This window comes from Mobula hypostoma, chromosome 27, assembly GCF_963921235.1.
Source record: "Mobula hypostoma chromosome 27, sMobHyp1.1, whole genome shotgun sequence".
Taxonomy (NCBI): Eukaryota; Metazoa; Chordata; class Chondrichthyes; order Myliobatiformes; family Myliobatidae; genus Mobula; species Mobula hypostoma.
Genome location: NC_086123.1, coordinates 30819323 through 30846965, shown reverse-complemented (window position 1 = coordinate 30846965; position 27643 = coordinate 30819323). Strand labels below are relative to the sequence as shown.

Here is a 27643-nt window from a genome sequence, read left to right as displayed (position 1 = left end):
TTCAACTTTGTTATCATTGTGCCGGGTACAGATACAAAGCCAATGAAATGCATTAGCATCTAACCAGAAATGCAAAGAATAGTGTTATTTACAAAATAACTGCGAATAAAAAGTAAATGCTATAGCACACAAATATAAAAGTACTGAGACGGTACAATATGGGTGCAATACTGCTTAGCGCTGTGTTGTGAGGTTCAGCAGGGCCACAGCCTCAGGGAAGAAGCTCTTCCTGTGCCTGCTGGTGCGGGAGCGGAGGCTCCCTACAATACTTATTCTCTCCCCTCCTCAGCGTATCTGTAATTATGGTGACAGGCTGATGTCTGTTGAATGGTAACAGGCCAATTATGTTGTCAGCATATCAATATCTGCAGTTGCTAATTGTGGCAGAATCCCAATCCAGTTTCTCACATCTTATTCACAGCTTACCCAAACCTGTTTCAGTCAAATTAGTAAATATCACCCCCTTCTGTAACCAGATCCTAGACTTCTGGATCAACAAACTGCAATCAGTAAAGACAGGCAGAAACACCTCTGCCACAATTACAGTAATGTTACCAGTTGTGTCCTCAGTCCCCAACTCATGATGACATGGCCAGATTCTGCTCTAGCTCCATCTACAAGATTGCAGAAGATACCAACCATAGTGGGCCTTATCTCAAATAACAATAAGTTGGAGTACAGGAAGGGGGTAGGAAGCTTTGTGACCTGCTGTCATGGCAACAACCTTAAATGTCAGCAAAAGCAAAGAGCTACTCATTTACTTCAGGAATGGTGGGTGGTGCACATGTCCATATTGTAATCAATGGGACTGAGCTTGAGGGGGTTGAGAGCTTCAAGTTCTGAGGAGTGAACGTCACCAATAGTCCGTCCTGATCCAAACACATAGATGCCATGGACAAGAAAGCTCACCAGCGTCTCTGCTTTCTCAGGAGACTAAAGAAATTTGGCATGCCCCCATCAACCCTTACCTGTTTTTGTCAACGGACCATGGAGAGTAGTCTAGCTCGATGAATCATGGTTTGGAAAGGCAACTGCTCTGCACGTGTCTGTCAGAAACTGCTCAGCTGTGGACACGCCATTCAAACCAGCCTCCCCTCCATGAGCTCTATCTATACTTCTTGCTGCTTGCATAATCAAAGACCCCACCCCCCTGGAGATCCTCTCCTCCCCTCTCTCATCAGGCAGAAGATACAAAAGCCTGAAAGCAGGTCCCACCAGACTCAAGGTTGGCTTCTTCCCCACTGTTCTAAGGTTATTGAACGATTCCCTAGTATGATAAGATGGACTCTCGACCAGTGTGTGTCTCAATAGGGCTTTCCCTGTGGCTGTTGCATCCTGTCATTGGTTTTACCTTGTACAACCTCAATGCACTGATCTGTATGAACGATATGCAAGACAACTTTTTCACTGTTTTTCAGTACATGTGAAACCAATTACAATCTTTAGATCATACCTAAGATAGTTCTTATCTGTACATCACAGTTAAACAGTATCATACTCACCTAATCCGTAATGGATTGTAGTATTTACATCCTCATAAGGCATAAATTAAGTCCTTTTAGCCAATTAAGTCAATACTGTTCTCACAGAACTCTCATCAATTTCACTTGGGAGCTTGATGATAGAGGAGGGAAAAATTCAGTTTCACAGTGACTAGTTTCTATGGCTGTAGAAAAGGTGGACGTCATGGAGGGATTGTCTATGGAGTCTCTGTGGGTGGAGGTTAGGAACAGGAAGGGGTCAATAACTTTACTGGGTGTTTTTTATAGGCCGCCCAATAGTAACAGGGATACCAAGGAGCAGATAGGAAAACAGATCCTGGAAAGGTGTAATAATAACAGAGTTGTCGTGATAGGAGATTTTAATTTCCCAAATATCGATTGGCATCTCCCTAGAGCGAGGGGTTTAGATGGGGTGGAGTTTGTTAGGTGTGTTCAGGAAGGTTTCTTGACACAATATGTAGATAAGCCTACAAGAGGAGAGACTGTACTTGATTTGGTACTGGAAAATGAACCTGGTCAGGTGTCAGATCTCTCAGTGGGAGAGCATTTTGGAGATAGTGATCATAATCCTATCTCCTTTACAATAGCATTGGAGAGAGATAGGAACAGACAAGTTAGAAAAGCGTTCAATTGGAGTAAAGGGAATTATGAGGCTTTCAGGCAGGAAATTGGAAGCTTAAATTGGGAACAGATGTTCTCAGGGAAAAGTACAGAAGAAATGTGGCAAATGTTCAGGGGATATTTGTGTGGAGTTCTGCACAGGTACGTTCCAATGAGACAGGGAAGTTATGGTAGGGTACAGGAACCGTGGTGTACAAAGGCTGTAATAAATCTAGTTAAGAAGAAAAGAAAAGCTTACGAAAGGTTCAGAGAGCTAGGTAATGTTAGAGATCTAGAAGATTATAAGGCTAACAGGAAGGAGCTTAAAAAGGAAATTAGGAGAGCCAGAAGGGGCCATGAGAAGGCCTTGGCGGGCAGGATTAAGGAAAACCCCGAGGCATTCTACAGATATGTGAAGAGCAAGAGGATAAGACGTGAAAGAATAGGACCTATCAAGTGTGACAGTGGGAAAGTGTGTATGGAACTAAAGGAAATAACAGAGGTACTTAATGAATACTTTACTTCAGTATTCACTATGGGAAAGGATCTTGGTGATTGTAGTAACACATCACAAAAAATGCTGGTGAACGCAGCAGGCCAGGCAGCATCTCTTGGAAGAGGTACAGTCGTCATTTCGGGATGAGACCCTTCATCAGGACTAACTGAAAGAAGAGATAACTATCTGCCTGGACTGCTGCGTGACCAACTCTTCTTTCAGTTAGTCTTGCAAAGGGTCTCGGCCCGAAACGTCGACTGTACCTCTTCCTATAGATGCTGCCTGGCCTGCTGCATTCACCAGCATTTTTTGTGAGTTTTGCTTGAAATTCTAGCATCTGCAGATTTCCTCATGTTTGGTGATTGTAGTGATGACTTGCAGCAGACTGAAAAGCTTGAGCATGTAGATATTAAGAAAGAGGGTGTGCTGGAGCTTTTTGAAAGCATCAAGTTGGATAAGTCGCTGGGACCGGATGAGATGTACCCAGGCTACTGTGGGAGGTGAGGGAGGAGATTGCTGAGCCTCTGACGATGATCTTTGCATCATCAATGGGGATGAGAGAGGTTCTGGAGGATTGGAGGGTTGCGGATGTTGTTCCTTTATTCAAGAAAGGGAGTAGAGATAGCCCAGGAAATTATAGACCAGTAAGTCTTACTTCAGTGGTTGGCAAGTTGATGGAGAAGATCCTGAGAGTCAGGATTTATGAACATTTGGAGAGGTATAATGTGATTAGGAATAGTCAGCATGGCTTTGTCAAGGGCAGGTCGTGCCTGATTGAATTTTTTGAAGATGTGACTAAACACATTGATGAAGGAAGAGCAGTAGATGTAGTGTATATGGATTTCAGCAAGGCATTTGAAAAGGTACCCCATGCTAGGCTTATTGAGAAAGTAAGGAGGCATGGGATCCAAGGGGACATTGCTTTGTGGATCCAGAACTGGCTTGCCCACAGAAGGCAAAGAGTGGTTGTAGACGGGTCATATTCTGCGTGGAGGTCGGTCACCAGTGGAGTGCCTCATGGATCTGTTCTGGGACCCATGCTCTTCGTGATTTTTATAAATGACCTGGATGAGGAAGTGGAGGGATGGGTTAGTAAGTTTGCTTATGGATAGTGTGGAGGGCTGTCAGAGGTTACAGCAGACGCAAAACTGGGCTGACAAGTGGCAGATGGAGTTCAACCCAGATAAGTGTGAGGTGGTTCATTTTGGTAGGTCAAATATGATGGCAGAATATAGTATTAATGGTAAGACTCTTGGCAGTGTGGAGGATCAGAGGGATCCTGCGGTCCAAGTCCATAGGACACTCAAAGCAGCTGCGCAGGTTGACTCTGTGGTTAAGAAGGCATACAGTGTATTGGTCTTCATTAATCATGGAATTGAATTTAGGAGCTGAGAGGTAATGTTGCAGCTATATAGGACCCTGGTCAGACCCCACTTGGAGTATTGTGCTCAGTTCTGGTCGCCTCACTATGGGAAGGATGTGGAAGCCATAGAAAGGGTGCAGAGGAGATTTACGAGGATGTTGCCTGCATTGGGGAGCATGTCTTATGAAAGCAGGTTGAGTGAACTCTGCCTTTTCTCCTTGGAGCGACGGAGGATGAGAGGTGACCTGATAGAGGTGTATAAGATGATGAGAGGCATCGATCATGTGGATAGTCAGAGGCTTTTTCCCAAGGTTGAAATGGTTGCCACAAGAGGACACAGGTTTAAGGTGCTGGGGAATAGGTACAGAGGAGATGTCAGGGGTAAGTTTTTTATTCAAAGAGTGGTGAGTGTGTAGAATGGACTGCCAGTGGTGGAGGTGGATACGATAGGGTCTTTTAAGAGACTTTTGGATAGGTACATGGAGCTTAGGAAAATAGAGGGCTATGGGTAAGCCTAGTAATTTCTAAGATAGGGACATGTTCGGCACTTCTTTGTGGGCCAAAGGGCCAGTGTTGTGCTGTAGGTTTTCTATGTTTCTATCTAAGGCCAGGAGGTCATTCATTTCCTGTTGCTTTATCACAATTCATGTGGTTAATCTGTACTTCTGTTCTATTCATTTACGATGCTCTGATATCTTTATCTTCTGGCCTGCCTAAAACAAGCAGATGTCCCCAGATTCATTTTCTTGGAGACAGAAATGGATGGGCAACAAAGGATAAAGCCACTCTAATTCAAAATTTATTATCAAATTATATATACGTCACCATATACAACCCTGAAATTCATTGCCTTGTGGGAATATCCAATAAATCTATCGAATAATAACCATAATAGAATCAATGAAAGACCACCCAACTGGGGCATCAACCAGACTGCAGAAGATACCAAACTGTGAATATACAAAAAGAAAGAAATAATATTAATAAATAAGCAATAAAAATCAAGAACATGAGATGAAGGGTCCTTGAAAGTGAGTCTGGTTGTGGTAACATTTCAATGATGGGGCAGGTGAAGTTGAGTGAAGTTATCCCCTTTGGTTCAAGAGTCTGATGGTTGAGGGTTAGTAACTGCTGAACCTGGTGGTGTGAGTCCTGAGGCTCCTGTGCATTCGTCCTGATGACAGCAGCAAGAAGAGAGCATGTCCTGGGTGGTGGGGATCTCTGACGATGACATGTAGATGTGCTCAGTGGTGGAGAGGAGTTTACCCATGATGGACTATATAAAAAAAAGGAATTACTGAGATTTTGTTAGAGTTCTTGTTGTTGGCTTCACAGAGCAGAGCACAATTTTAGACATGAAAAGATGTTGAATTTATTTTCAATTATCTTCCAATTTACAATGCTATGAGCAGTATTGAACTTCTAATGTTATCATATTTTTTTTCTTTTTTTTATTACCAGAGGAAACATTCTGACAAATGGAGGCTCACGGTATTTGAGAAAATGCATGTTTGATGAAGTGGCCAATCTCTACTGCCCTATTTTCCCACTCAAATCCGTTGTTGAAAAATCTGGGATGACTTTCAACAGCATACTCCAAATGGTATGACAATTTATGTAAACTCTTTTTTTCAGTTTAGTTTTCGTGAGGATACTGCTTTATATTTTTTTACCTTCTGGAAGCAAATGCCAGAACTTTGACTATTCACTGCCTTTCTGACCCATACTACCTCTGATAGTAGGTATCACTATACTCCAGATATCTGTGCCCTTTCCTCTTTGAACTCCTGCTATGTGACCACCTCATTCATTTTAAAATTGATATTAACTAGACAACTATACGTTCTCCAGTCACCAACTTCTTCATTTCAGTTCAATTCAATTCGTTTTGATTATTTATTTATCTATCTATTGGCCTACAATGTGAAGTAGGCCATTCTGGCCCTCTGAGCTGTACCCCGATTTAATCCTGGCCTAATCACAGGACAATTTACAATGACCAATTAACCTACCAACTGGTATTGTCATTCAACCGCCAGTGAATACAGCCAAATCAGACAGCGTTACTCTGAGGTCACGGTGCAAATCGCAGTACCAACAGTCATACACAGCACAAAGCACACATAACACATATAAGATAGAACTATACAACCACTCAATAAAAGACACCGATCTTAAGCTTTCCAAAATCTGCAGATGACCACGACAAAGCTTGTCTTTTGACGAGCGAATACTGGCGGGTGTGGGGGGGGGGGGTTGTGCGGGGATACAGCACCATCTTCGGCCTGGACATCGCACCACACTGCCCCTGATGGCACCAGCTCCTCTCCCTGGCAGCTGTGAACAGGCAACACTGTGGCTTGAGGCCCAGTCCTTGCACGTACAAGATAGCAAGCAGATATAGTATATTAGTAAAATACAATCACTTAAAATATATATGTATGTAGCATGGACCCTGAGTCCATTGTTCTGCCGAGCAAATGTGAAGGTGTGGGGGTCGCCCATAAAGTCCATCTCTCAGATTGACTACCCAAAATGATATACAAGCCAGAACTACAAACAGGAGGTTCAATTTCTCTCCCCCCAATAAATCCAACTCCGATTCATTTGACCTCAGTGGTGTCCAGTCTCACTGTACAAACTAAAGAGTTTGTGGTATCAGGGCAAGTGTCTAAACTTGGATTGAAGACTAGTTGCTACCTAGAAGACCGAGGATTAGAATAAACATGTTTTATTTTGGAAGGGTTTAATTACTGCAGTGTCCCAAGGACGAGTTTTTGGCCCTCATTTAATTACAGATGATATTAGTAATCCAGCGGAAGAGGCATGGTGTAACGTAGCTGATGCCATGAAAATAAGTTTGTAGGTGAGAGGGCATATTGTGATGAGGATAAAATAGGTTTGGTGATTGGGTAAGAACTTAGCAAATGCAATTTAAACAAGAGAACATCTGCAGATGCTGGAAATCCAAGCAACACACACAAAATGCTGGAGGAACTCAGCAGATCAGGCAGCAACTATGGAAAAGGGTGAACAGTCAATGTTTCGGGCTGAAGCCCTTCATCAGGCCTGGAGAAAAAAGATGAGAAGTCAGAGAAAGAAGGTGGGGGAGGGAGGAGGAAGAAATACAAGGTAGAAGGTGATAGGTGAAACTGAGAGAGGGGGAGTGATGAAGTAAAGAGTTGGGAGTCATCTCTCCCAGTTTCACCTATTACCTTCTTCCTCCCCTTCCCCCCCCCACCCCCACCTTCTTACTCTGACTTTTCGTCTCTTTTTTCTCCAGTCCTGATGAAGTGACTCGACCAGAAATTTTGACCGTTTACTCATTTCCATAGGTACCGCCTTGTCTGCTGGGCTCCTCCAGCACTTTGTATATGTTGCACAAATGCATTTCAGTATGGGAACAAGCGAAGATATGCACTTCTAAGTGGGAAGATATGCACAAGGGCGGCTACACTTCATTAGGAGTTTGAGGAGATTTGGTATATCACCGAAGACATAGAACATAGAATAGTACAGCACAGTACAGGCCCTTCGGCCCACAATGTTGTGCCGACCCTCAAACCCTGCCTCCCATATAAGCCCCCACCTTAAATTCCTCCATATACCTGTCTAGTAGTCTCTTAAATTTCACTAGTGTATCTGCCTCCACCACTGACTCAGGCAGTGCATTCCACACACCAACCACTCTCTGAGTAAAAAACCTTCCTCTAATATCCCCCTTGAACTTCCCACCCCTTACCTTAAAGCCATGTCCTCTTGTATTGAGCAGTGGTGCCCTGGAGAAGAGGCGCTGGCTATCCACTCTATCTATTCCTCTTATTATCTTGTACACCTCTATCATGTCTCCTCTCATCCTCCTTCTCTCCAAAGAGTAAAGCCCTAGCTCCCTTAATCTCTGATCATAATGCATACTCTCTAAACCAGGCAGCAGCCTGGTAAATCTCCTCTGTACCCTTTCCGATGATTCCACATCCTTCCTATAGTGAGGCAACCAGAACTGGACACAGTACTCCAAGTGTGGCCTAACCAGAGTTTTATAGAGCTGCATCATTACATTGCGACTCTTAAACTCTATCCCTCGACTTACGAAAGCTAACACCCCATAAGCTTTCTTAACTAACCTATCCACCTGTGAGGTAACTTTCAGGGATCTGTGGACATGTACCCCGAGATCCCTCTGCCCCTCCACAATACCAAGTATCCTGCCATTTACTTTATACTCTGCCTTGGAGTTTGTCCTTCCAAAGTGTTCCACCTCACACTTCTCTGGGTTGAACTCCATCTGCCACTTCTCAGCCCACTTCTGCATCCTATCAATGTCTCTCTGCAATCTTCGACAATCCTCTATATGATCTGCAACACCACCAACCCTTGTGTCGTCTGCAGACTTGCCAACCCACCCTTCTACCCCCACATCCAGGTCGTTAATAAGAATCACGAAAAGTAGAGGTCCCAGAACAGATCCTTGTGGGACACCACTAGTCACAATCCTCCAGTCTGAATGTACTCCCTCCACCACGACCCTCTGCCTTCTTCAGGCAAGCCAATTCTGAATCCGCCTGGCCAAACTTCCCTGGATCCCATGCCTTCTGACTTTCTGAATAAGCCTACCATGTGGAACCTTGTCAAATACCTTACTAAAATCCATATAGATCACATCCACTGCACTACCCTCATCTATATGCCTGGTCACCTCCTCAAAGAACTCTATCAGGCTTGTTAGACACGATCTGCCCTTCACAAAGCCATGTTGACTGTCCCTGATCAGACCATGATTCTCTAAATGCCCAGAGATCCTATCTCTAAGAATCTTTTCCAACAGCTTTCCTACCACAGACGTAAGGCTCACTGGCCTATAATTACCCGGACTATCCTTACTACCTTTTTTGACACTCACTAATTTCAACAGATGTACCAAAGAGAGCATTTTAAATGGCTGTATCACTGTCTGGTATGGGAGTAGGTGAGGGAAGGAACTGCTGCACAGACTTGAAGGAAGCTGCAGAGAGTTGTAAATTAGTCAGCTCCATCATGGCCACTAGCCTTTGTGGAATCCAGGACATCTTCGAGGAGAGATGCCTCAAAAAAAGGCGGCGTCCATCATTAAGGACCCCCATCACCCAGATGCCCTCTTCTCATTGGTACTATCTGGGAGGAGGTACAGGGGCCTGAAAGCTCACACTCATTGATTCAGGAACAGCTTCTTCCCCTCTGCCATCAGACTTCTGAATGGACATTGAACCCATGAATACCACCTCGCTACTTTTTTAAAATTCTATTATTGCGCTACTTATTTAATTTAACTATTTTTTATCTTCCATGTTTTTCTTCTATTATTATGCATTGGATTGTACTGCAGCCACAAAGCAAACAAGTTTCACAACGTATGCCTGTGATATTAAACCTGATTCTGATTCTGTGAGAGAGATCTCAGGTAAACTATCATCTAAGTGGAGGGGAAGCAAAGTACATCCAGGTGTTCACCTGTGTGAATTGCAACAATGCAGCAGGCAGGTGCAGCAAGTGGGGAGGAAGGTAAATGGCACATGGGCCTTTATGACAAAGAGGATGAAGTTTAGAATAGGGAAGCATTGTTACTATTGTACAGTGTGTCACTGAGCCACACCCAGAGTACTACATCCAGTTTATGCCCCCTTATTTAAGAAAAAAATATAGTAGTATTGGTGGTGCTCAGCTTTTAATTTCCTTTGGAGTTTAGAATGGGGAAGCATTGTTACAGTGAGTTGTCGGGACCACACCCAGAGTATTGTGCCCAGTTTTGGTCCCCTTGTTTAGGAAAGGATGTAGTAGCAATGGTGGTGATCAGCCTTCAATTTTCTTTGGAGTTTAGAAGAATGAGGGGTGTTCTTACTAAAACATCTAAGATCCTTGGAAGGCAGTGGGGGATTCTCAGGCAAGGTGACAAGATTAGAGTTCGGTCATTTAAAATTGAGGTACGGAGAAATTTCTTCGGGCAGAGGGGCAGTGAATCTCTGCAGTGCACGCAGCAGAGACAATATTATTGTATAATATTAAGGTGGAAAAAAACTGCAAACGTTCAGAAATTGAGGGCTCAGAAGAGGTGATGAGGCCTGGGGCAGGACAGCCATTATCATATTGAAGTACAGAGCAGGCTCGAGGGGCCGAATGGTCTACCTCTGCTTCTATCTTGTTCAGCTCTAAATTTTGAGGGATTGGATGGCTGTATTTTGACAACTTTTTTTTTGGGTGTGTGTGTGTGTGAGAGAGAGAAAGAAAGAAGAAATGAGGGAGGGAAAGAGATGGGAGGGAGGGAGAGACTGAGAGGGAGTCCTTCACAGGGAGGTGTCATGGAGAACATCATCAATTTTATGAAAAGAGTGTAAATGGAGCAGTGGTCTGTTCCCACAAAGTTTATGTTTAGGTGTTTCCAGTCTTCCATGCAAGCAGCAGGAGACATATATCACAGGTTACCCAACCATCAAAATCAAATGGGAGATCTGTACTCTCTTTACACTGATGCAATAATTCCAATTTTCCTTTAATTGTTTGTTTCTGTGCACCACAGGGAGGAATTCTAGGAGTAATTATAAACTGGAAATGTGACCTGGATAGGGCGGCTTCAGAATGTAAACCTCAATATTCCTTCAGAAGTCTCGATATAGGATATAACTTCAGGTCAGTTCCTCCTTGGTTTACAGGTGCTTGCTGTAATGCAGGGATTGCCAGCCCAGGGTCCACAGACCCCCATGCTTAATGGTATCGGACCATGGCATGAGAAAGGGTTGGGATCCCCTGTTCTATTTTGTGTCCATTTGTGTTACGTTACTACGGAAGAGTTAAGATGCAGATCAAATGAATAAATAAAAGAGGTTCTGCAGGTGCTGAAAAACTGGAGTAACACATGCAAAATACAGGAGCAACTCAGCAGGTCAGGCAGCGTCTACGGTGAGGAATAAACAGTCAACGTTTCAGGGTGAGACCCTTCTTCAGGACTGGAAAGGAAGGGAGAAGAAGCCAGAATAAGAAGGTGGGGGTGGGAGGGGAAGGGTTGCAAACTAGAAGGTGGTAGGTGCTGTGCGAGCAAGTCTGGGTGAGCACGTGGCAGGGAGCAGCAGAGAGCACAAGGGAGGGGCAACGAGTCTCACTGAACTTCCATCAAAGAGAAGGTTTAAACTTCTTCTGGAGTAGCTTTTGTTAAAACCGCAAAGAGCCTGGCTAGATGGATTAATGTGTGCAATGAAGATGAGGACATTACTGAAGCTGTAACTAATTTGAAGCAACAGATTAATGTAAATTGGTGTGCAGTGGTTGGATCTAAACTACCTTCTACATGTAGCAACAGCAAGTGAGATAATGAACATGAAACTTAAAAAGAGAAGAGTAACATCTCAAAAGAGTAGGTATGTAAAGATGTGGTTCTTCAAACTCATTACTGCCTTAGACAGTTCATGTTCTAAATGTGAGCAAATGGGGTGGCATGGTAGCATAGTGGTTAGCACAACGCTTTACAGTACGGGCGACCTGCGTTCAATTCCCACCACTGCCTGTAAGGAGTTTGTACATTCTCCCCGTGACCTCCGGGTGCTCCAGTTTCCTCCCACAGTCCAAAGACATACCAGTTAGTATGTAAATTGTCCCGCGACTAGGCTAGGATTAAATCGGAGGATTACTGGCTCAAAGACCTGGCTGGTGGCGTAGTGGCATCAGCGCTGGACTTCGGGATGGAAGGTCCTGAGTTCGAATCCAGCCGGCTCCCCTGCACGCTTTCCATCCATGCTGGGTTACGAGCTGGTGATCTCTTTGGAAACTCACCCGGTAGAAGGCAATGGCAAACCACTGCTGTAACTTGACTGGTACACGGTTCCCTACTATGTCAAGAGAGGCGTGGAGGGAAATCATCCACTAACCAGAGAAACTCCAGATTTCCTACTAGCTCAAAGGGCCTGTTCTGCTCACTATTTAAATAAATAATTTCTTCCTTACTGTAAGCTCTGATAGGGTGGGGCTGAGTAAAAATAACATGGAGAAGTCTGCAAAAGCTCACTAGGTTAGGTGGCACCTAACAGACAGAATGGCAGTGATGACGTTTTGAGTTAATAAATGGAAGAATCGGAAGGTGTTTCCGAAAAAGCTTTACAAGAGCCAGGAAAAGGGGACCAGAAGAGAGAGAAGAGAATATGACTGCAAGGAACAGAGATGATGACTGGATATTGGCACAAAAATGGTTAATAATTAGAAACGTTACAGAAATAAATGGTTAAAGCAGGAGAACAGCAATAAGGAGTTGGAGCCTGTGACATCAGACAGTGAGGATAAAGTCAAAAATAAATTTGGCTAGTTACTAAGGTTTCACTTTGTCTATTTGTACCTAAAGCATAAGGCCAACCATCCCCCTCCCCAACACTTTGTATCTATCATTCATTCTATGAGATTTCTTGTTTTGTGGATGTCTGTGAAGAGTAAGAATTTCAGGTTGTATACTGTATACATTCTCTGACATTAAATTAAACCATTTGAACTTTGTATCACTCCATTATCTTCAGTAAGAATAATAGATACATCTTACAACAATCATCGTCATCATCATCATCAGGTGTCATGCCCAGTTTGAGCTTTGACTGCCATGGCTTGCACACTCCTGTTTCGGGTCAAGTGGATCAATTCATTGATATTCATTTCCAGTTCTCTGGCTGCTGTCTCCATCATCATTTGTCTTTGTCTTCCTCTTGCTTTCTTCCTTTCAATCTTTCCCATAATTACCATGCATTCTAACTCCTCTTTCCTAATCACATGTCCAATGAAGTTATGTTGCCTTTTCATGATCTCATACATTACTTCTCTTTTTATGTTTGCTCTGTTCATGACATCCTCATTAGATATTCATTCGTCCATGATATTCTTTGCATCCTCCTCAAAAACCACATCTCTGCTGCTTCAATTCGTTTCCTCATGTTACTAGATATTGTCCAACATTCTGAGCCATATAACATAACTGGATAGACATAACATTTCAGTACCCTGAGGTGGATTGTCATGCCTAGTTTAGTATTGGGCAATATACTTTTCATTCTCATAGAGGTGTCTTGCCATCCCTATTCTTCTTTTGATGTCCAAGTCACATCTGCCATCTGATGTCACCCAGCTTCCTAAGTAGCAAAAGTTCTTTACTTGTTTTATGTCTTCCCCATTTATTCTCAGCCTGCAGATAGAATTCTTCTTCTTTTTGTATATCACCATACATTCTGTCCTTTTGCGATTGATAGATAGACCCATTTTTGCACTTTCTTCCACAACTATATCAATTAAGTTTTGTAGTTCTTCCTCCGTACTTGCAATTAACACAGTGTCATCCGCATATCTGAAATTATTGATGTTTTCACCGCCAACTTTGATTCCCAAGCTGTCTCTTATTTTTTGTAATATTGTTTCACTGTACACACTAAATAAATCAGGGGAGAAAACACACCCTTGTCTAACGCCTCTCTTGATTTTCGTAAACTGACTCACTTCTCCATCTATTCTTACAGTTGCAATTTGTTCCCAGTACAGATTTCTGATTAGGCGGAGGTCTTTTGAATCTAGATCTAGAGTTTCCTGTAATATTTCAAATAACTTATTGTGCTTCACTTTATCAAATGCTTTTGTGTAGTCAATAAAACAAACAAACAGATCTTTTTGCATTTGAATAGTTTACAACAATAGCACCTGAAAAACTAATAGAATCTGGTAAGGGATGATGTTGTTGGGGAAGAGATTCTGCTTTGATAATTTGGTCTATATGCCTAAAATGCAGTCCCCTCAGCCTCAGTATCTGTATATTGTCCATCCAAACTTTACCCAGAGCCTCAGGAACTGAGCAACATTTTGAAATGTATTTTATAAATAAAAATCTATTTAGTTTAAAAACTTTCTGCTATACATTAAAATTTTCTGTCTGTGTGTGCCTGAAATTGCACTTGTTCTAAAAAATGCAGTCCCTTTAGTCTCCACATTTGTATATTCCCAATGCAAACTCTGCCCAGAACCTCACCAATTGAGTAGCATTTATATACAGTGTATATACAAAAACAACTCGTCAGCATCATCATTATGTGCCATATTGTACATGGACGTTCATGGTCTTTCCATGAACATGATTGTTCTTGCCAATTTTTTTCTACAGAAGTGCTTTGCCATTGTCTTCTTCTGGGCAGTGTCTTTACAAGATGGGTGACCCCAGCCATTATCAATACCCTTCAGAGATTGTCAGCCTTGCGTCAGTGGTCGCAGAACCAGGACTTGTGATGTGCACCAGCTGCTCATACAACCATCCACCACCTGGTCCCATGGCTTCATGTGGCCCTGATCGGGGGTTGATGGGAGGCTAAGCAGGTGCTACACCTTGCCCAAGGCTGACCTGCAGCCAGTGGAGGGAAGGAGCACCTTACACCTCCTTTGGTAGAGATATATCTCCACCCAACTACCCAACAAAACAAATCAACTACTTTGTTTAAATATCCCTGCTATACATTGAAATCTTGCAGATTTAATTTATGCATCTGAAAATGGGCTTGGCCACAAAAGTTAAGCATTTTAAATCAGTGTCAATCCAGTTACTGTGAGGTACCCAATTATAAATGTTGGAATTTACTTTTAAAGAATGCAAATATTTTTGGTTAGTCTAATGCACGTTACCCAGTTATTAAGAATCAAATTTCAAAAAGTTTTGAATGATATTCTTTGAAATATAGATAGTATGCTTGGGTCCAGAAATCCCGACTTTAGTTTTTATGCCTTCTTGCAAGCAATCAGAATTAGCAGAAACTCTAAAATACAATTAATTCATCCTTGTATAGGGCCAGTTTTGCAGCCTAAATTTATTGCAAAAAAAATGGAAGCTTAAGTTTCATGGAATATAATTTCCAGTTTTTCAATAAGATACTGGAAGTTGAGTGTTCTTCATTCCCAGACTTTTACCAATGCACTGCTTGTCACTTTCCCACATCTTACTTTCTGATCAGCGACAAACTCAGTCTGTGTCTATCATGCACAGCACTGTTCAATAACACCCCTCTTAATGCTGCCTCCCATTTTCAGCAATACTGTCACCTTACAATTCTGATTCTTTTTCCAATACATGGCTCAAACCTTCCTTTCTCTCTAAACGTCTATGTTAAATTCCCCATGACTTCTACCACCCTGCAGTTGTGTTTTCTTAAGCTGTCTAACTTTATTCATTCACGCCTGTATCAACATGCCTGTTAATTTGCCCACATTCCTGCATGTTAACTAATCATGAAATATTTAGCTACATTGTGTTCACATCTGCTTCTGGCAGTGGTGATTAAATTTGTTGTCAGTTGTTACGTACCCCGTAACTGGGTTGCCAAACCAGCAGAAATGGACCACTCATTTGGAGTCCGGATTACTGGAACTAAGAAAGTTTTATTAAAGAAATAAGCAACACAGTACTCTAATAGTAAGGATATAAATGCAACAGGTTAGCAATGAATAAACACACATGTACACAGAACTAGGATAATAGGGTCAATCAGCTCTATCGCAGTCTAGGGGTAAAATGTTCAATCACAAGTGACAGAGTTCAGTTTAGTTCAGTTCGCAGTAATCGCCGTCGTGCCGTTGGGGAGAGAGAGAGCGAATGTTGATATTCAAATCGGATTCAACAGACCTTTGATATTCCTCGCAGTTAGCTTTCGGGCGAGCCCTTTGTAATGTCTTCTGAGGTCACTGACTGTGACCCCTCCGTTCCAGATATGATCGTTCCTCTGCAGTGAACCCGGCACCCAGGCAAAGGCGGACACACACACCAGGTTCCCGCCGACTGTATCTTTCCACCCTGTGCGTCTTTGGCTGGTCCCGTGATCAGTCCTCCAAAACTCCCACCGACTTGTGGGGGCACACTGCTTCCAGGGTCTCGTTACCTCGTGGTGTCATGTGTGGTGTCTGTTGCCTTAGCGAACCTGTCCTTTTTTATCCCCCCGCTGGGGTATCGCCTGTCCATCACACTTCAAACAGTTCAGGGTTCAAAAGGAGCCGGTCTTGACAATACTCAGACCGGTGTCTCCTTCCGTTAAACTCTCTCGTCTCTTCATTAACATTTCCAAATGCTGCTCCATTGTCTTACTTATCTCTCTCTCCTGAAGACAGGTGGCAGATCAACTGTTGATCCCACTGGTGCAAACACAGGACAGTTAACATCTTAGTCTATGTGTACTTTTGTAACCCTCTTTCATCACACAGTCAACTCCAGATCATTTCTCAGCTAAGGCTTTGTAAGGCACTGGTCAGACCGCACTTGGAGCATTGTGAGCAGTTTAGGGCCCCTTATCTAAGAAATGATGTGCTGGGATTGGAGATGGACCAGAGGAGATTCATGAGAATGATCCTGGGAATGAAAGGGTTAATGTACAGTATAAAAAGCAGTTGATGGCTCTGGGCCTGTACTCACTGGAATTCAGAAGAATGAGGGAGGATCTTATTGAAGCCTATCAAATATTGAAAGGCCTGGATAGAGTCGGCATGGAGAGGATGTTTCCCATGGTGGGGGAATCTAGGACCAGAGGGCATAGCCTCAGCATACAAGGATGTCCCTTTAGAACAGAGGTGAGGAAGAATTTCTTTATCCAGAGTTGTAACAAGAGAGCTATAGATGGTGGTGAAAGTGTGGAGTAAGGTCTAGAATTAACTTGGACTTGAAATCAACAAAGAAAATCCAAGGGCGAAATCACGAATTGTAGTACTAGAAATAGAACCCCTACAATTGAGCACTGAGTGCTCAGTACGAGGCCCTTCAGAACAGAGATTCCATGAAAGAATGTGGCAAGCAATAATTGGCAGTCTGAGTCTTAAAGGGACAGTGGCAACTAACCACACTCTGGGGAACTGGAGCGCAAAACTTGATTTCTGGCAGTGTTCAGTCAGGACCATGACAAGAGAATGGCGAATCTATGGAATTCATTGCCACAGACAGATGTGGAGGGCAAGTCATTGGATATATTTAAAGTGGAGGTTGATAGATTTTTAATTAGTAAGGGTGTCAACGGTAAGGGGGAGAAGGCAGGAGAATGGGGTTGAGAGGGATAATAAATTAGGTATGATTGAATGGGAGATCAGGCTCGAAGGGCTAAATGACCTTATTCTGCTCCTATGTCTTTATGGTCTCATTTAGTCTTACGGTTGATCGAGGCATAATCCTACCTTTATCTGCTCAGTTTACTAATCTATCAACCGGTGAAGTCTGCTTCTCTGTAACAATGTCAAAACTTGTATTAAATCTCACCTTGCTCATCATTGCTATGATAGGGTTCAATAACGACAAGAGTCAGAGATTTCGGCAACAATATGAGATGCTGAAATCTATGCCTCTCAATTTTCTTCATGTAACATGAATTACATTTGTAAGGAAATCTTCTGTGGAGCCTATGTAATTCTGTGACATATTTCCTCAAGTGATCTTGTGAGGGTGTTTCCCCTCACTGGGAAAAGCCCTGAATGGAGTGGGGTGGGGGCTTACTCTCAAAATAAAACATTTCTCAATTAAGAATGAGGTTTGCAGGAATGTTTTGAGAATTCATATCTTCGGAATCCTCTAACCAACAGTGCTGGAGGTGTCAAGCCAGAGCTAAATTGGTAGATTTTGTGGAGAACAGGAAAGTCAAGAGTTGTGTGGATTAGACAGGTGGAGTGGATACCAGGGACAGATTAGCTATGCTTTTCTCAGAACTGCAGAGCAGGCGATTAATTTACGAATAACTCCTGTTGAAATTGATTATACTATTGTGTACGTATGATATTCAGAAATGAACACAAACCAGCAATTTATTTTCAGTTGTTCTTTTTTCTCCTGATGAATTTATAGTAATCACTTTAAAATTTGCACAACCACAAATTCAAAGATTATGCAACATATTGTTACTAATTAACTTTGTCAAGCACAACTAAAAACATTCAGGTGTGATTTCAAGCAAACTCTGTCACCATAATAAACTCTCTTCTCTTCTTGCAATTTTCCATCTGACTGATAGAAAAACGAGGTACTTCATGGAGAACGGTACTGAATATAGGACCCTAACGAAAGTATTTGGGATAAGAATTGACGTTATTGTTTACGGTGAGGTAAAATCAATTTTATATTCTGAAGTATTATTGAATAACGTAACTACTTACATATTATTTGACCTCTGCAGAAAGACGGTTACACCGATACTCATATGATTTGTTCTGTGAATAAGTTTGGCTAAAGGTTGGTGCTTCAAAAAGATCCCATTGATGCTTCTCTCTATTTCAACATCATTAATTTATGCAGAGTTACGCGGCAAATAGGATTGGTGTAGATGGTCAGCATTGATGTGATGGGCCGAAGGGCCTGTTTCTGGGCTTTATAACTTTATGACTTCAATTGCTCCTTTGTTTCAGTAGCCTGTCCGATTAAATCTCTATCTCTATTCTCCTTTTTCCTGTCTAAGGTCCTTGGGTGTATCTGTACCAACCCCATCCCCAATCGCTGTCCTGATGAAGGGTCTTGGTCCGAAATGTCGACTATTTACTCTTCTCTGTAGATAATGCCTGGCGTGCTGAATTCTTCCAGCATTTTGTGTGTGCTGCTTTGGATTTCCAGCATCTACAGATTTTCTCATGTTTGTCACTGTCAATCTTTTCCCAAATTTCATGTTCCACTGTAAAATTTTAAACTAGTGATGATAACACATAACTTTGAACTGGTCTAGACCAGGGGTTCACAACCTGGGATCCACAGACCCCTAGGTTAATGATAAAGGTCCGTGGCATAAAAAGGGTTGGGCACCCCGGTCTAGGTAGTACAGGTGCTGGGATGATGCTTTCCTGTGGCTGGGGTTTCCAGAACCAGGTTCAGTTTGAAAACAGGAGGCTGACCATTTACAATTGAAATGTGATTTCTTAACCCAGAGGGAAAGCAATCTTTGATTTTCTCTATTCAAGAGGACTGTGGCAGTTTTGTCACTGAAGACTTCAAGGCTGAAACTGATAGATTTTTGGATAAGGAAATCGAGGAATATGGGGTTGGTGCAGGAAAGTGTTGTTGAGGTCAAAGATCAGCAATGTCTTATTGAATGAGATTTTGAACGGTGGAGACGGCAGGAAAAGACTGAAAGAGCCTCTGTCTGTTTCATTTCTTTTGCTCTTACTCACAATAAATGGGCACATGCCTCAACTTTGTACTTCTTGAACTCCCTAACTCTCTTGCTTTTCACCTGCTTGACCTATTTCTACAGAAAATCATGGACACTGGAAGTAATGGATTTTTGAACTAATCATTATTTCACTGGCAAGTTCAGAAACCAAGTACGATAAATAAAAGTCAAACAATGACCTATGATTTGTACTTTGGATATGAATCCAATAGAAGTATGTGTAAGAGAGCTATTCAGACTACAATGATATGGACTATCGTTGTAGTCAGTAACATGTATTGGCTGCCCTGGAACTAAAGCGTTATTTCCTAATACCGTTGCAGTTTAGTTGTGTTCTTATTTTTGGATGACTCTATTTAAAATGAAATAATATTAAAATATCTTGATTTTTGTTTACTTAGAACATAGAATACAGAAACAGGCTGTTCGGCCCACAGTGTTGTGTTGAACCAATTAAATTAGTAATCAAATGGCTAACTAATCACTTTCGCCTGCACATCCTTCCATTTTCCTCACATTCATGTATCTATCAAAATGTCTCTTAGAAGTTCCTAAAGTTTCTGCCTCTACCGTCGCCCCTAGGCACCCACCACTCTCCGTGTAAGATAAGTTGCCCCTCAAATCTCCATTGAAATTACCCCTTCTCACCCAAAATGCATGCCCTCTGGTATTAGACATTTCAACCCTGCAATAAAGGTGTTTCTGTCTCCTCTATCTATGCCACTCGTAATCTCATAAACTTCTATCAGGTCTCCCCTCAGCCTCCGTCACTCCAGAGGAAACAGCCCAGGTTTCTCCAGCCCTTCATGATAGCACCTGCTCTCTAAACCAGACAGTATTCTGGTAAACCTCTTCTGGCCCCTCTCCCAAGCCTCAACATCCTTCCATTCGTGGCCAACCAGAACTGTATGCAATACTCCAGATGTGGCCGAACTAGGGTTTTATAAAGTTGCGACTTAACTTCCTGACTTTTGAACTCAGTGCCTGGACTAACAAAGGCAAGCGTTGCAGATGTCTTCTTAACCGCCCTACTAACCTGCACAGCCACTTTCAGGGAGCTATGAACTTGGACCCCAAGATTTCTCCGCTAATCAACACTGTTAAAGATCTTGCCCTTAACAATGTACTGTCTCTTTACATTTGACCTACCAAGTTGCAACACTTCATATTTGCCTAGTCAAGTCAGTCAAATTTACTTATACAGCACATTTAAAAACAACCCACGTTGACCAAAGTGCTGTACAGATCAGAGCAGAATAGCTAAAATCACAAATACAAGAGAAACAGACATAACCAACAAGGCACACAGCTTATCGGCACAAAAGAAACAACACAAGGGCCTAGGCACAAGCCAAAAATGAGCCACATCAGGAGGATTCAAACGCTAGTGAATAAAAGTAAGATTTGAGCCTGGATTTAAAAGAGTTGATGGAGGGGGCAGATCTGATAGGGAGGGGAATGCTGTTCCACAGTCTAGGGGCTACAGTAGCAAAAGTGCGGTCACCCCTGAACTTAAATTTAGATCGGGGGACAGCCAGGAGCCCCAAGTCAGCCGACCAGAGGGATCTGGAAGTAGAATAACAGGTTAGACCGTCTGTGATATAAGGGGGGCGGGGCAGCCCATTTAGGGCTTTATAAACAAACAGGATTTTATTAAAGTCAGTTCTGAACCGTAGTGGCAGCCAGTGGAGGGAGGCCAGGATAGGAGTAATATGGTCCCTCTTCCAGGTACCTGTCAGGAGCCTGGCTGCGGCGTTCTGGACCAGTTGCAGGCGGGACAGGGACGACTGACTAATCCCAGTATACAGGGAGTTGGAGTAGTCCAAGCGGGAGGATATAAGGGTGTGGATGACTTTCTCGAGATCTTTGACCTTGGTTAATCTCCTTATGCCAGTTCTCCATCCATATCCGTAACAGATCTATATCCTGCTGTGTTCTTTGCCAGTCTTCTATGCTATCCACAACACCACCAATCTTCATATCATCTGCATACTTACAAACCCACCCATCTATATTTTCATCCAGGTCATTCACAGTACATACATCACAAACAGCAGAGATCCCACTACGGATCCCTGCAGAACACCACTAATCACACACCTCCAGCTAGATCAAGTCCCTTCCACCACTACCCTCTGTTTTTTTACAGGCAAGCCAGGTCTGAATCCAAACAGCTGGTTCACGATGGATTGGGACCTATTAAAATGATTAAATATTAAATATTTTGCTATTAAAACTTTAAGTATTTGACACCAGCTGCCCTTTCCTAATAAGAAGCGTTCTTCTGAAGAAGAAGCTAATTTTCTTGGCATCTGATAAAATATGATATCTAGTATTAACTCACAAGGATTTATGGATGTGTATCCTTTGTTAGCTACCTTTAAAGAAAGGTATGTCCTGCTCTGCATTACCAGATTCCTTACTTAATTAATTCAATGCAACTGAATTTTACATAGACTCACAAAATATTTCACATCAATTGAATTTTCTTGACGATTTGTTGCTCTTGTAATTTAGGAAATAAGCATGACTTAGCACACAGTGGTGTGCTTAAATCATCAATAATGGCCTCTTCTGCTTTTTCTGTCAGCTTTTGTTTTAGCTCCTTTCCTTGGTTTGTTCAAACATGCAGACAGTAATCAAAATTCAGTCAACATCTGAGCTGACTTCACAGTTTACGTCTAACTTACCCTGTGCACAATTTTTGTGAACAATATGTGACTCCTACACTGACAATATAGGCCGAATTATTACATCATAAGTGTCTGTTGCTGGTTTTCTCTGGTTAAACTCAAAAGAATATTTGTAAACATATGGTAGTCCCTTGGCTCAGCTAACCAGCAATTTAGTTGAGTGTCACAAACACAAGAAAATCTACAGATGCCGGAAATCCAAAGCAACACGCACAAAATGCTGGAGGAACTCAGCAGACCAGGCAGCATCTATGGAAAAAAGTAAACAGTTGCCATTTCAGGCCAGGACCTTCATTGGTGCTCTTGGAGGGCCGCAGAGATCACAGAGGGGGAGCAGTGAGAGAGGGTTTCACTGAACTCCCGTCGAAGGGAAGATTTAAACTTCTTATGGATAGGCATCTCTCAACGAGACTTCACAGTGGTAGCAAAATCACCAACAGGAGAAAATCTGTAGGTGCTGGAAATCCAAAGCAGCACAAACAAAATGCTGGAGGAACTCAGCGGGCAAGTCAGCATCTGTGGAAAAGAGTGACCAGTGGACATTACAGTCCGAGACCTTTCATCAGGACTCAGTTTAGTTTAGCGTCCCTGCCAGTTTGGTGCATTAATTTCTCAGTTTCTTAACTTTCAAAGAAAATGAAACTCAGAGTGAAACTGTGTTTGTCTGCAAAGGTATCTGTGTTACAGTTATTGGATTTCTGCTACATGTAGATACTCTACAAACCTCAAGCCTAGAGTTACATAACAGGAACACTATGTAACTGTGTTCTCAGCATTCTTTGCAAAGAGTAGTACAAACCTCAAACCTCATTATAGTACTCTGCTGTTCGCAAAGAGTTGCTATTATGCCACTGCCTCGTCCACATATTTCCTCCTGTGTGTTCCATTTAAGTGTAAGCTAAGACAAGGTCACACACCCATCAAATTTACTGCTTCTCCAGTGTCACTCATACAGTTAGAGACAGGTGAAATCTCCTTCTCAAACTCTTCAGCAAAATATCCTGGCTTTTAGTATAATGTAATGAATATTATTCATTATGATGTTGCTTTCCAATCTTCTATTTGCAATGTGGATGTGGATAAGTAATTCAATAAATTATTAAAACACTCAATCATTTTCACAACCATATATTGATTCAGTATCTTTATGAAAAAGTTTATCGTCACTATGACTATCCCCTGTCAGTTCAATGTTCAAAGTTCAAAGTAAATGTTATTATCAAAGTACATAAATGTCACCACATACAACCCCAAGATTTATTTTCCTGCAGGTACACTCAGCAAGTCTATAGTATAGTAACTATAACAGAACCAATGAAAGATCAACCAGGGTGCAGAAGACAACAAACTGTGCAAATGCAAATATAAATAAATAGCATTAAATAACAAGGGCATCAAAGAACAGGATAAAAAGTCCTTAAAGTAAGATCATTGGTTGTGGGAACATCTCAGAAGATGGGCGAGTGTGTGTAGTTATCCCCTTTTGTTCAAGAGCCTGATGGTTGTGGGGTAGAAGCTATTCTTGAACTTGGTGGTGTCTGCCCTGAGGCTCTTGTATCTTCTACCTGATGGCAGCAGCGAGAAAAGAACGTGGCCTGGCTGGTGAGGATTTCTGATGATGGATCAATTGATGAGAACAAAAAGTGTATTCACCTCAGCCAGGGGATGTATCCCACCTCCATCTACCCTGCAAAATCATCTCAGTTTTCTGTATTATTCAATGCTAACAAACTAGAGAGAACAAACTTCTAGCCTCTCAATTTCCAATAGGCAAGAACCAGTCTACTGCAAATATATGCAAACACAAGGAATTCTGCAGATGCTGGAAATTCAAGCAACACACATCAAAGTTGCTGGTGAACACAGCGGGCCAGGCAGCATCTCCAGGAAGAGGTACAGTCAACGTTTTGGGCCGAGACCCTTCGTCGGGACTAACTGAAGGAAGAGCTAGCAAGAGATTTGAAAGTGGGAGGGGGAGGGGGAGATCCAAAATGATAGGAGAAGACAGGAGGGGGAGGGATGGAGCCAAGAGCTGCAAATATATCCTCAGGAAAGAAGACCAAAATAGTTACAGTGTTCAAGTTTGGTCCAGAAAAAACACCATGTGTTGGAGAATTGGTTGTTCAAGGTTTATCATTGCATGTTACCCAGACACAAGATGAAGTGCTGTTCAAGATTGTGTTAGGCTCCATAATTACAATGCTGGAGACCACAGATGGGAAAGGGATGGAGATGGAGGTTGTATTCCTATCGACTTTTGTAGTGGCTGTATCCAATATAAGAAGTAGTGGATACGGCCCAGTCCATCACAGGTAAAGCCCTCCCCACCATTGAGTACATCTACATGAAACACTATCGTAGGAAGTCAGCACCCATTATAGGAGGCCCTCGCCACCCAGGACATGCTCTCTTCTCACTGCGGCCATCAGGGAAAAGGTACAGGAGCCTCAGGACTCACACCATCAGGTTTAGGAATAGTTACTACCCCCTCAACCATCAGGCTCTTGAACCAAAGGGGATAACTTCACTGAACATTTGCCCCATCATTGAAATGTTCCCACAACCTATAGGCTCACTTTCCAGGACTCTTCTCCTCATGTTCTTGACGTTTATTGATTATTTATTTATTATTATTATTTCTTTCTTTTTGTATTTGCAGTTTGTTGTCTTTTGCACACTGGTTGAACACCCAGTTAGGTGTGAATGCCCAAAATTTTGATTTTGTTATGGTTATTATTCTCTGGATTTATTGAGCATGTCTGCAAGACAATGAATTCCAGAGTTGTATATGGTGACATATCAAGTCAAGTCAAGTTTATTGCCATTTAACTATATACAAACATTTGTACATGCATATAACATATATAATGTATATGGAAATGAGACAAAGTTTTATCGAACCAGGGTGTAAAGCACATAACACACAATGACTTATGAAGGTAAAGTCTACAGATGAATCACACATAAATAACAAACTAAAGTGCATTAATATTAAATATTGTAAGGTACGGAATAGATTAACCAGTGACACTTCGAATACGGTTCAGCCGGGAGTTCAGAAACCTAATGTCCTGGGGGAAGAAAATTTTTCTCATCCTGACCGTTCTTGTTTTTATGCATTGTAGTCTCCTGTCTGATGCTAGAAAGTCAAAGAGAACACTGGATGGATGGGTGGGATCCTCAACAATACTAGGGGCCCTGCATAGGCAGCATTCCTGATAAATGTCCACGATGGATGGTAGGGAGACCCCTATGATCCTCTCCGCTGTTCTCACAGTCCTTTGTAGGGAGTTCAGGTCAGATGCTCGACTGCTCCCATGTCAGATGGAGATGCAACTTGTCAGGATGCTCTCAAAGGTGCTCCTGTAAAATGCAGTTAAGATAGGGAGGGGGTGGGTGCCTTGCTTGCCGCAAAGTATATGTGCCTTGATAATAAATTTACTTTAAACTTTGAATTAGGGTGGCACCATCCTCCACATTGTTCCTCATCCACTTCTGCCACCAATATCCCTTAAAATGCCTTTGTTCCATCCTGACTAATCACATCCCCATTTTGTTTTGAGTCATTAATTTGACATGTCTGGTCTTCATTTGGAAATGTTTTGATTTCTAGTCTTGCCATTCTTGTTATACTTTATTGTAATCCAAGGTAGACAATTTAAATTAATTTGGAAACACCCACATTATCTATGCAGCAAAGTATCTTTAAGACTTAGATTACATCTCAACTCAGCTTTCTTCTCCAGGTTGAATAAAATTGCTTTAGCAACAACATATTTTTATAGATAATTGCTTGGAAGGAAATACTAGTCAATTGGCGTGAAGCAGAATTTTATCCACTCCTTACAATAATATTTTGAGATGTTAGACCTCTTTTGTTTGAGAGCAATGTTACACTCCTGATTTGGCAGTTTTACAAGTCTCTCTGCCATGTGAGTGGAATTGGGAAATGACTGGAAGCTGTTTTTCAATCAGAAGTTCCCAAGGTTGTGTTGCTCTTGATTTCAGTGAAATTGGCCAGCAGCAGGTGAGATAACCTAGCTTTGCCTTGGCGTGTCAGTGACCAGTCAAGTCGTAGACTCAAAGTTTGTTGAAGCCCCTGTCCATGCAATGAGGTGGAATGCCTTGACAGAGGATGACAAAGTCAAAATTGTGCTCATTTTGATAAGTGATTTATTTTCAGAATTTTTAACTGAAACACGTTTACATCACATCAAATGCAAAATCTGTCATGGGCCAATGTAATCGAGCAGTGTTTAGGGAGAGCACAGCATTAAAAATGCTTTAAAATCTTTCTTTGATACAGATTAATAACACGATACAAATAATATATTCCAGGGTGTCACCTAGTTTGGACTAAACTTATCACATTTTGGCTTGATATACCAAGTTTCATTTAGTTGGTTCATTTCTGGCTGTTGACAAGTTTATGAAATTGCATAAAATCCAGACTTTCCGTTAGCCACCAGAAGTAATTAGGACTTGATCTCGGAGGTTCTGCACTCATGAAGTATTATTCAATTAACTCAAATTCCTACTGAAAACACATGGGCTGGTGTGGATGTCAGAGAAATATTTAGAAATAATAGCAACATTCATCAGCTCTCTAGTTGGCTATTTAGCAATTTGTTCAAAGTTTGAAGTTCAAAATAAATTTTATTAGCAGAGTACATATATGTCACCAGATACAACCCTGAAATTCATTTTCCTGCTCGCATACTCAGCAAATCTATAGAGTCATAACTATAATGAGAACATGAAAAAACTAGAGTCCTTAAAGTGAGATCATTGGTTGTGGGACATCTCAATGGATGGGCAAGTAAGTGTGGTTATCCCCTTTTGTTCAAGAGCCTGATAGTTGAGGGGTAGTAATTGTTCTTGAACCTGGTGGTGTGAGAGCTGAGGTTCTTGTACCTTCTACCTAGTTACAGTAGCAAGAAAAGAGCATGGCCTGGAATGTGGGTAGTCCCTGATGATGGATGCTCTTTTCCTATGGCAGTTTCATGTGGATCTGCTCAATGGTTCGGAGGGCTTTCCCTGTGCTGTACTGGGCTGAATCCACTACCTCAAGGACATTGGTGTTTCCATACCGGGCTGTGATGCAGCCAGTCAATATACATCTATAGAACTTCGTCAAAGTTTTAGGTGTCGTGCCAAATCTCCGCATAGTTTGTTAAAATACAACAGGAAATCTATCCAGTGCAATAAAAATCTTTCACCCAACATTTACGATGGCTCTAAACATGGATCATTGAGCGGTACAGAATGGGAACAGGCTCTTCGGCTCATTAGATTTGTACCACCCATGATGCCAAATTATACTAATCCCGTTTGCCTGTACATGCTGTATATCATTTCATTTCCAGCATATTCGTGAGCCTGTCTAATTGCCTCTTAAACACCACTATCATGTCTATGTTTTTTTCTCTCTTTCAACTTGTACTCATATGTTTGTATTTGTTGTGCAAGTTATGTATTATTTATGTTAATTTATGTTTATTATATCTGTAATGTATTGCAGAAAGCTTATTTTCATGGTGTTTATATCCTATGATAATGAACTTGAGCCTGAGGCTTCCACACCACCCTGGTATAATGTTTCAGGCAGCTACCACTCTGTAGAGACAAACTGTGGTAAATGAAAAAGGATCTGGTGGTTTCCGGACATGAAACTTCTTAGGGCACTTTACATGGGTGTTATTAAACAATTTATTATTAACAGTAAGCACAAGAGATTCTGCAGCTGCTAGACATCCTGAGCAACACAACAGGTCTGTAGACGGCAATGAACATTCAGTCGATGTTTTGGACCAGATGAAGGGTTGTGGCCTGAA

The 27643-nt window shown here is 42.0% G+C and overlaps 1 protein-coding gene across 4 annotated transcripts in view; it reads left to right on the top strand.

The window, feature by feature from the left end:
- Positions 1-27643, top strand: part of p2rx2 (purinergic receptor P2X, ligand-gated ion channel, 2) — a 90626-nt gene that overhangs the window by 45341 nt on the left and 17642 nt on the right. For 3 of the 4 annotated variants that reach the window (XM_063034471.1, XM_063034470.1, XM_063034472.1), the window contains exons 7-9: positions 5423-5564; positions 10512-10621; positions 17971-18061. In XM_063034471.1, the coding sequence (XP_062890541.1) occupies positions 5423-5564; positions 10512-10621; positions 17971-18061 (343 nt within the window). The remainder of the gene's footprint in view (positions 1-5422; positions 5565-10511; positions 10622-17970; positions 18062-27643) is intronic. The other variant, XR_010016259.1, reaches the window with a different exon arrangement.